The sequence below is a fragment of the Pundamilia nyererei genome, unplaced genomic scaffold (genome assembly GCF_000239375.1).
Source record: "Pundamilia nyererei isolate P.nyererei 1_Seehausen unplaced genomic scaffold, PunNye1.0 scaffold00046, whole genome shotgun sequence".
NCBI classification, from domain to species: Eukaryota; Metazoa; Chordata; class Actinopteri; order Cichliformes; family Cichlidae; genus Pundamilia; species Pundamilia nyererei.
In genome coordinates, this window is record NW_005187447.1 from 1,243,885 (window position 1) to 1,255,059 (window position 11,175).

At 40.8% G+C, this 11,175-nt stretch overlaps 1 protein-coding gene across 1 annotated transcript; it reads left to right on the forward strand.

Moving 5' to 3' along the window:
* Nucleotides 1-2,915: 2,915 nt before the first annotated feature.
* Nucleotides 2,916-10,860, forward strand: dhcr24 (24-dehydrocholesterol reductase). Its single transcript, XM_005732247.1, has 9 exons — nt 2,916-3,202; nt 3,766-3,921; nt 4,832-4,937; nt 5,402-5,520; nt 6,991-7,254; nt 7,336-7,479; nt 9,609-9,806; nt 9,898-10,076; nt 10,180-10,860. The coding sequence occupies exons 1-9, from the start codon at nt 2,972-2,974 to the stop codon at nt 10,331-10,333; spliced, it is 1,551 nt and encodes a 516-aa protein (XP_005732304.1). The 5' UTR covers nt 2,916-2,971; the 3' UTR covers nt 10,334-10,860.
* Nucleotides 10,861-11,175: the final 315 nt, after the last annotated feature.

The following is an 11,175-nucleotide window of genomic DNA, read 5'->3' on the forward strand; positions in this document are numbered from 1 at the left end:
ACCCTCCCTCTGTCTAATGTGTCTGAAGGGTACCACTTTAGCCCTGTGTGTGTGTGTGTGTGTGTGTGTGTGTGTGTGTGTGTGTGTGTGTGTGTGTGTGTGTGTGTGTGTTTCAGAGAGAGAGAGAGAGTAAGAGGGAGAGAGAGAGAGTGCCAAAACCACTTCTCTAAACATAAATGGACATACTGGATGTAAAATAGACACAAGTTCAGTCCTATATCCTGTAACAATAATATGTTTTCCACATTATGAAACAATCCACATCACAGCAGCAGATCCTGAACAAGTTAGAGTGACATATAAAGGATGCTTCCTTTTAAAAAAATTACTTGGAAGAGGATTTTCCATTTTTGCTTACCACACAGTTTGATGAAAAACACCTACTGAATTTGTTACAGGGTTAATTACTAACCAATGTAAACTTAATAATGGACACATTATTAAGTACACCTTGCTAGCACCATGTTTGACCCCCTTTTGCTTTAAGAGTAAATTTAGTTCTTTATGGAAAAGGTGCTGGAAACATTCCAGAGATTTTAACCGATATTGACATGACAGCATCACACAGCTGCTCCAGATTTGTTGGCTGCACATCCATGATGGGAATCTCCTGTTCCACCACATCCCAAAAGTGCTCTATTGGATTGAGATCTGGTGACAGTGGAGGCCACTTGACGAGACTGAACTTATTGTTGTGTTCCAGAAATCATTTTTGAAATGACTTGGGATTTGTTACATGATATGTTATCCTGCTGGAAGTAGCCATCAGAGGATGGGGACACTGTGGCCATTAAAGGATGGCAACAATACTCAGACAGGCTGTGGTGTACAGATGATGCTCAGTTTATACTAAGGGGCTCAAGATAATGCCCTAATCATTAAACCATTGCCTCCAGCCTAAAACATTGATACAATGCTGCATGGATTCATGCTTTTATGTCATTTATGCCAAATTCTCACCATACCATCTAAATGAAAGCAGCAGAAATCAAGACTCATTAGAGCAGGCAGCATCTTTCTAAACTTATGTAATGCAGTTTTGGCGTACCTGAATTGCAGCCTCAATTTCCCATTCTTAGCTGAAAGGAGTGGCACCTGGTGTGGTCTTATACTGCAGTCCATCTGCTTTAAGGTTCGATGTGGATGTAAAGTGCATTCAGAGATGCTCTGCTGCATATCATTGTTGGAACGAGTGGTAATTTGAGTTATTGTTGCCTGACTATCAACTTGAAGCAGTCTGGCCATAGTCCTTTGACGTCTGATATAAACAAGCCATTTTCACCTGGACCTTTAGATTGTTGTTATGGACTGAGACCTGTCAATCTGGTATTATATTGTAGGAGGTATTTGTCAGGAGCAGATGAGGTTCAGATGAGGTTAGGGCGCTCAGATCAGAAATGACAATAGAAGCTACTTGATTTGCCTTTATGAAGACATCCCAGTCATTTGCACCAATGCATCCTAAAACTTAACGTGATGATAGATTTAGTCATAGTCTGTCTAAAAGTTGGCTGTTAAGCTCCTTCCCCTTCTTCTTTTCTCTGCTCCTTTTAAATCCCCACTGCAGATCATCTGCCTCCATCTAACCCTATCCCTCACATCCTCTTATGTCACACAATCTTGTGCATTGTCCTCCTTCACTACATTTTCTCTGTGGTCTTCCTCGTCTCTTCATGGCTGGTAGCTCCATCTTTTACATCCTTTGTCGAGTCTATCTGTCCTCTGCACATGTCCAAACCATCTCAGCTTTTCTTCTCTAACTTTGTCTCCAAACCACTGGAACCTGAGCTGGCTCGATGACATTTCTAATCTGTCCATCTTGACCACTGTAGAAAAAAGCCTTAACATCTGCAAGTCTGCCATATCAAGTCCACCACCTATCTTTTTGCCCCTCAGAGACAGAAAGTTCGAACAGCAAGTGTGTGGGGCTTGTGAGCTCACAGACACAGCTGTATGGCTGAGAGGACCAAAAAAAGGGATGTCCAATCTAAATGCCAAAAATAATCTGAAACTGAGTGTCTACTTTCATTTGGCTTCAATTTTTATTTTAAACTCCAAAATAAAATTTAAAAAAATGAATTAAAAAAAGACCACACTGTGAACCTTGGTGGCCTCATAGCTGGCTAAGCGCATGCTTGTGAAAATGTATTCAGATATAGGTCAGCTTTTATTTTAAAAGGTGTAATTGTTACAATTTTAGCTTTTTAATTTTGCTATTAGTAGTAAACACAAACTCCAGACATTTAACCTAATGATGCCAATACTGTGGAAAGGTAGGCTGCTTTGATTCGACCAGAAAGGATCATTAATGTCTCTCCTTTCAACAGCTAATCTGCACCAAAGGGGGTAGGCGCACTTAGGTTTATTACTATCCACTGATTTACATGCGCACACTATAAATGAACATGTATCAAATGGACCAGTTACTTTATAAAAGATGGGGAAAACAATGCATGTAACTGACCTACAGCCATGGACATATTGGGAGTGCATTCATGCACTGATTATGACAAAGCCTGCTTCTGCAAGAAACTACAGAAGTTAATTTAAACTTAAAGTGTCCGCATTAAACTACAGGGTCCAACCTGTGATACTGTGTAAATACAGTGTTGTAACACAGTCTTGAGGACAGGGTGCATGGTGTGACAGCCTGCGTGCTCCGTGATTGGGTAAACAACAAAAAGGCTACTTTTCTGGTATTCCCTTCAGTCACTTAGTGGACCAGTTAACTTAAAGCTTACACGACAGGTTCCGCCCCTTTGGTATTATTGCCCAATAAATGTTAAGCAGGGGAGGGGCTTGCCTACCACCTATCCGTGCTCACCTATCCCAGCGAAGGGGTGATCAGAAATCGAGTTTTGGGGGTTGGGATAATCAATACAGAGTTCGCCAAAGCGCTACAGCTGAGAAGTGAAGCGGATATCTTTAGTTTGGAAAGAGAGGAGAGTGAGTGCCGATCTGCCCGGACACGATGGTTCCACTGTTGTATTTAGGAGGTTTGGTAGTTTTGTTCCTGCTGTGGATCAAAGTCAAAGGTCTAGATTACGTGATAGTTCACCAGAGGTGGATATTTGTGTGCTTGTTCCTGCTGCCGCTCTCCGTTATATTTGATGCGTATTACTATGCGAGAGCGTGGCTCATTTTCAAGATGTGTTCCGCGCCCAAACTGCACGACCAGCGCGTGCGAGACATCCAGAGACAGGTGAGCGTGTCCGCGTGAACAGGTGTCAGAGCTGCACTGTCCTTTTCAGTCATTACTATATAAATGCAATCCATCATTACTAAACTAATAAGGCACGCATTTCTATTACATCTCAATGTTTCATTCATGTTGCAGAGTCGTCCCTTTTAATTTGGGCCACCATGATATAACAATTACAGTAAAAATAGTTATTGATCATAAAGTTTCATGTGTTGTTTGCAGTGAGTCATGCTTGTGAAAACTTTTAACAGGCTGCTTTTGATTCAGATGGGATAACAGATGTACTGTGTGTGTATATTCTGTGGATTACAAGAAGCTTTGTAAAGTTAAACAGTGGTGTGGCTTCACCTCAACTAATTAGACTCATTTAAAGGGAATCAGTTATTCAGTAACTTAAACTTATTAACTGATCACTCAACAGCTGTATCACTAAAAGGATTTTGCTTATCCCCATGTCATGCAGGCTTTCATATACAGGAAACCTATCTTAGGAAAAATGTCCTCTCATATACATTGTCACCTAATGGATACCAACCATGACATCTCCATATGTGACATTTCAGGTGCGCGACTGGAGAAAGGAGCGCGCTAAGACCTACATGTGTACAGGTCGCCCCAGCTGGCTCACCGTGTCTCTCAGAGTGGGCAAGTACAAGAAAACCCACAAGAACATTATGATCAACATGATGGACATTCTAGAGGTGGACACAAAGAGGCAGGTATGAGGGGGCAACAAACTCAACTCCAAGTGTTTCGTATCTGTGAACTCAACCAGAAATATTTGTAACTGATGAAACAGCATCAACCTGGGCTCAGTTCTTTCAAGTTCCCCAGATAGTAAGTCAGATAGTAATGAAAATACAATAGAGGTATTATTTTAAAAAATTGCACTTTGACATCTATCATTAAAACATATTACCACAATAATAAAAACTTTCTATCTGTAGGGAAAAGAATGGCTATGTTAATTTACCACATCTTCTTTTATGATGTGAATGGCAGCTATTTGATTGATTTTGTCTGTTTATTTATAAAACTCAGCAACAATGAGCCAATCAGATAAAAGTTGGGTGAATTATTGCAATATCTTAACCAGACATTAATGTTAAGTGTTAAAACTTTGAGAGAAATTGAAGACCTAATTAAAAGTGGAAAACTATTCTCGACCAGCGACTGAAAATTATTGATCGTCCTTAACCCTTAGTCTTTAAGGTGGACTGAGCAGTTTATAAATGTCCATGTAGTCCATGCAGTCCAAATAGTCCAGACAGTGTTGGAATCAAACAGTTTGTACATGGATGGATAGACTGAGGCCATTTCTTACTTTCACAGAAAGTGTTTATTTCTGCAAGGCAGATTGTCTAATTATTTGGCTCAATACTTTCATGCAGGCACGAGTTCCACGTAAATTGTGAGGATCTATCTTTTGAGACAAAGATAGAGAGGCAACATGATTTGGACATGTGTTTGAGGAGGGATAGTGTTGAATATAGAGTTGGCAGGCAGAAGCAAAAGAGGAAGCTGTAGTGAAGAAGGACATGCAGAGGGGTTGGTGTGACAAAGGAGGGTGAGATGGAAGCAGGAGAACCTGCTGGTGGATTGTTACTTAAAAATATATTTGTTTTTTAGGTGGTTAGAGTTGAACCGCTGGCAAACATGGGTCAAGTCACCGCTCTCCTCAATTCCATCGGCTGGACATTGCCAGTGCTGCCGGAGCTGGATGACCTCACTGTGGGTACGTTGTGCTTTATTTTCATTGGAATCATGGATCGGCACCTTCTGTGGTTTCTGCAAATACAGAGATGTACCAATGATGTCGACACCGATTTCACTGATGTAAATCCTGCATTTCCTCTGTCAGTCACTGCATCCTGTTTAGAGCCTCAACGACTTTTCTAATCGCGTTAGAGGACTGATGTTGTAGCTCAAAAGACGAAACTGGGAGGAAATGGCTGCAGTGTTGGAAGCACCCCTGGATTGGGTTTCATAATGGATTTCCTGATGTTATAAACAACGCATCAACAGTCTAATGTTTTCCAATCAGGCCGCAGTACATTCATTTATCCTCATGTCCACACACGCGCGCACACTCACAGCAGGCAGATGTTCCTGTCTGCTCATGTGTCCGCCTGGTGTTGTACTCACCCGGGTAGAAATTGAATTAGTAAAGGACGTTTATGATTCTCTGTCCTCTCTCAGGTGGGCTAGTGATGGGTACCGGCATAGAGTCGTCATCCCATATTTATGGGCTGTTTCAGCACATCTGTGTTGCCTATGAACTGGTTCTAGCTGATGGCAGTTTAGTACGCTGCACAGAGGTGAGTATTGATTTTGTGTTAAATATATAGATGATATATGTCTGAGTCCAGGAGCTTGTATTCTAAAGAGAGTTTTGTGGGTTAGTATGCCATCCTTGCACTCATGCCTTACTAAATTATCTCTGCTTTTTGAGATAACAAAATTATGATTTCAATTACGCTGTCTCTGCTTTTATATTTGAAGAAATATCCATAGGCAGTGAAATCAGCTTTGCTCAGATGGAGTATCTGGTGTTCACTATATTAGCATGGTTTTAATTCATGGTAGAAGGTTCATTAGCAAGAAAGCACTAAAATTCCACCATGAAAAATAACTATGGAAACTTTTACCCTCAGTTTCAGTGGATAGAAACATTTCTCCTTCTTAGCTCACCTGGTCAAAGGACCAGTGGGCTAATCTGTTTCTGCACAGTTCACAAATCGGTACTCCTCCTCAAGTTTTGATCAGATTTTAGTGAAACTTGTGCACACTGATCACCTAATGCAAGGGTGGGCTATTAATTTTCCTAATAGGCCACATGAGAAACTACGACTGTTTCTTCCATTCTCTTCCACGTATCCTTAGCAGGGTCGCATAGGAGGGTGCTGGAGCCTATCCCAGCTTAAGCTGAACTCAGTTCTGCTAAATAATAACTTCATCTCTTTATAAGTTTGATGGTTTTGCCCTCCGCAACAAGCCTAGATTTTCATGTGGCCACTTGGGAAAATTAATTGCCCACCCCTGATGAGTCTTCATCCCAATTGTGCTTAAGATCAGTGTCACATTGGTCATTTTACAGGCAGTTTTACATTTTTCATAACAATCGCTAGTAGTCCTAGATTTTAGCTAAAGGAAATTCATTTGTCCTGGATATGATTCTGAGCCTCAATGACAATAGATTTGTATTCTCATTAGTTTGTGTAATACAGCCAACCAATAACAGCACAAACTATAGTTTTCTTTCTGTACTTCATACATTTCAGTAACCTCTGAATTGGGGTGAGCTACTATGTCACTGATGTTATGATTATCATTTTTGTCTCTGTTTAGTCTATTCTAGTTAATATTATCTATTTTAAGTCCTTCTGTTTACCAGAAATGGGCAAGAATTGAGTAAAAATTCCTGCGTAATTCCCTCTAATGCTCTCGAGCTAAAAATAGGCTATTTATCAGACGTTGTTCTATAATGTAAAATCAAAAGATGACAACTGTTTGCTGGTAAAATAAAATAACTAAACACAGTAATGTGGTTCATCAAAGACAAATACACTGTCTTCCAAGCACCGTTTCTGGTTTGTCACACTTGCATGTTATGATTTTTCACCCCAAAAGCAGACAGCGTGATCTTTGTGAGAAGATAAACTGGTCGCTACTGTGAAGTATGTGAGAAAAACTGAGACAAATAGCCTAATCTCAGAAAGCCTGGCTCTTCACAGTCATATTCAGAAGAGGGCCACACACTTTTGAAATTTTTTTTCTTCTTCATAAAGGAGGAGAACACGGATCTATTCCACGCCGTCCCGTGGTCCTGTGGCACTCTGGGCTTCTTGGTTGCCGCTGAGATTAAAATAGTCCCAGCTAAGCCTTGGGTGAAGCTGCACTATGAGCCAGTCAGAGGGCTTGAGAACATCTGTAAACGCTTCACCGAAGCTTCTGCGAACAAGCAGAACACATTTGTTGAGGGACTCCAGTATAGTCTGGATAGTGCTGTTATCATGACAGGAACCATGACTGACCACGCAGAGCCTGACAAGGTAAGGCATCTTTGACTGTGCTTGCGATTTGTTTTCATTTGTTTTATCATATTAACCTTCCCGTTTCCTCTTCAACATCAGATTAACAGAATCGGCCTGCACTTTAAACCCTGGTTCTTTAAACACGTGGAGGGCTACCTGAAGAAAGACTGCGCTGGAGTTGAGTACATCCCTCTGAGACACTACTATCACAGACACACACGCAGTATCTTCTGGGAGCTTCAGGTACTCACACACAACAGATTTTATCTGCTTTAGGATTATATTGAGGGGGTGCATAAATCTGTCACATTTTAGCTTGTCATCATCTTACCAATTTGCTGTCTTACTTCTCTTTAGTAGGCTCTAATGCATGCTCTTTGTCTCTTTCTGTCTCTCTATCCCTATCCCTCACCCTCACACACCATTAGCCATTAGTGAGGAGGGCTTGGCATCCTTTGTTTCTGTAACAGTAAATGGTGTGATGAATTATGCATTGTATTGGTTTGACAGATTTAGTTGAGTCACCTCTGGGCTTTTGGATGCTCTGTTTTCCAAAGGATTTTGTGTTTGTTGACAGTGCAGGGAAAAGCAGGCAGAAACAGGGCTTAATGATGATTTGATTAACTGACGCTAACTGACAATCTGTGATAGGAATCGTTTTTGTTGTTGGACATGGTGGCGTCAGACCGTGATTGGTAGGTTAACACTGCCCTCCGGTGGAAAGTAAGAAGACTAAAGCCAATACTGATGCTACCATGCTATTTGACACACTGATCAGGCACAACATTATAACCACCTGCCTAATATTTGGTCGCCCAGTCGAGACATGGACTCCTCTAGACCCCTAATGTGTAAAATGGTAAATGGCCTGTATTTGTATAGCGCTTTACTAGTCCCTAAGGACCCCAAAGCGCTTTACACATCCAGTCATCCACCCATTCACACACTGGTGATGGCAAGCTACATTGTAGCCACAGCCACCCTGGGGCGCACTGACAGAGGTGAGGCTGCCAGACACTGGCGCCACCGGGCCCTCTGACCACCACCAGTAGGCAACAGGTGAAGTGTCTTGCCCAAGGACACAACGACCGAGACTGTCCAAGCCGGGGCTCGAACCAGCAACCTTCCCATTACAAGGCGAACTCCCAACTCTTGAGCCACGATCGCCCCAATGTACTGTGGCACCAAGATGTTAGCAACAGATCCTTAATCCTGAAAGTTGTGAGGTGAGGCCTCCATGGATTGCATTTAATTGTCCAGGATTTGCCTGTCCCACGGATGCTTGATTGGATCTGGGAAATCTGGGGGCCAAGTCAACAACTCAAAGTTTTTGTTGTGCTTCTCAAACCATTCCTAAACCATTTTTGTTTTATGGCAGGACGCATTATCCTGCTGAAAAATATCACAGCCAGCAGGGAATACTGTTTCTATGAAAGGCTGTAAATGGTCTGCAACATTGCTTAGGTAGGTTGGTACCTGTCAAAGTAACATCCGCATGGATGGCAGGATCCAGGGTTTCCCAGGAGAACAATGCCCACAGCCTCTGCCGGCTTCCCTTTTCCCTATACCACATTCTGCTGCCAGGTATTCATCAGATAAGAGATGCACACACATCTGGCCATCCATCAGAACCACCATTAAATTTTGACAGTGATTCTTGGCGGCCCATGTCCCTGTCGCTTCATTGGAGCACTTCTGATAGATACACAGATTTGGAGATGCTCTGACTCAGTTGTCTAGCCATCACAAACAGTGGTCATAATGTTATGCTTGATCAGTATATGTCAGAATCAATAATATGTCAAATGTAGGGTCAACAGTTATCACAATATCCTAGTACATCTGGTCACAGCTTGCTATTCTAACCCTGGTCTGTGATTATGAATCAGTTCTCTGTGCAGCTTACAGTTTCAAAGCAATTACTTTTTACTTCTAATTTTGGGCTACAGGCTGTGATTAATAAGAAGAATCCTAAAATCCTGTGTTTTTATATATTGTAACTTATTTTGATAGCAGAGTCGTGGTATACTGTATTTTCAGGACTGTCATTTTTAATTAAAATTCTCACTGTGATAGAAATAAAACTTTCAAGAAAGAAGAGTTTTTTAAAACCTGATTTTCTTTTATTATTTTATTTTATTTTTACGTATGTTTGTGTGTCTACATGTTCTGTTTCTTTTGAATTTTAAATTTTAAAAATATGTAAAACGGAAAAAGAAAAGGATGTGATCTGTGATTTTAAAATCAGACATTGAATCATGAAAATCAAGTACAGAGAATTCTCCACTTTAAAAAAAAAAAAAAAAAGAGTCAGCACTCTATTACAGAGGGACATTTTAGTATCTCTGCGTACATTTGTGCCTTTTCTGCAGGATATTATTCCGTTTGGCAACAACCCCGTGTTCCGCTGGCTTTTCGGCTGGATGGTGCCTCCCAAGATCTCGCTGCTGAAGCTCACCCAGGGAGAAACCATCAGACGTCTCTATGAGCAGCACCACGTGGTTCAGGACATGCTGGTACCCATGAAACATCTGCAGGATGCCATCACACGCTTCCACAAGGACATTGAAGTAAGAGTCAAATATGGATCAGTGTGCCGGGCACTTAGTTTATGTATGAGGTACTTGTGCTTTAATATTGAAACGGTTTGTGTTGTTTTAGGTGTACCCACTGTGGCTGTGTCCATTCCTGCTGCCACCAGGCAGAGGGATGGTTCACCCCAAAGGTCAAGAGGAGGAGCTGTATGTAGATATCGGGGCTTATGGGGAACCTAAAGTCAAACATTTTGAAGCTAAATCGTCAACAAGCCAGCTGGAGAAGTTTGTCAGAGATGTTCATGGGTGAGTCTCAAATTAAGCAAACAAACTGAAGCATCTGAAACAAAAGTGATATGAAATATTTTGCTTTAATTCACACTGCTTTTGCTGTTTCGTTGGCATGTAGATTCCAGATGTTGTATGCAGATGTCTACATGGAACGAGAGGAGTTCTGGGAGATGTTTGATGGACAGTTGTACCACAAATTGAGAGATGAATTAGGTTGTAAAGAAGCCTTTCCAGAAGTCTATGACAAAATCTGTAAATCTGCCCGACATTGACCCCTATCTCCCATCACCTGGTGCCTGAATTCAGCCCCGTGTCGCAGATACACGAAGCTTCTGTCGGCAGCTCACGCTTTCGTGAAAGCTGCTACATTTTGAATATTTCTAGGAAAAAAAAGAGAGCTCAAAATTTTCTAAAGTGGGACTAATCACACTGAAATACTTATTTTGGAAACCAGCCTGTGGGGACATTTTTATCAGTGTGACAAAGAAGCAGAAGCATTTTATTATGAAGGGTTTTTTGTGACTTTTTTGCCTTCATTAAGAAAATGCAATGCTTAGTTCATCTTCAAACTGTTTAATACTGCACATATTATGCAACTTCTCCCTGTTTGGCAATTTTGTATTATTGTTCTCCTAAGTGCCATACACTTTGAAGACATGTATAATACATGGTTCCTGTTTTTCAGTTTTAAAAAGTATATATTGTAACTTATTTTGATATAAGTGTATGGTTATACTATATTTCCAGGTGTGTATAACATGTAATTATAACTTTTCCTACAATAAAGCCCATTGCCATGCCTTTTTCCCATCAGTTATTTCACATTATTTGAAATGTCAGATAAATTATAGCCACCCATTTTATAACTAGTTTTTAACAAGGTTATTATAATCAACTGAAACTATACTAGGAATTAAAACTACGTGTGAAAAAATACTGTCTGAAATAAATAATACATTAAATAAAAATGCAACAGAAACATATTTAGTTTTGTCATTCTGGTAAAAGTCTGTACAGTGAGTATGAGGAGGCATTGTTGTTTTTATTTAACTATGATATTCATTGAGGCTGGAATGTTTACTTTAATGAGTGTCCAAAATACGTCCCGTTCCTC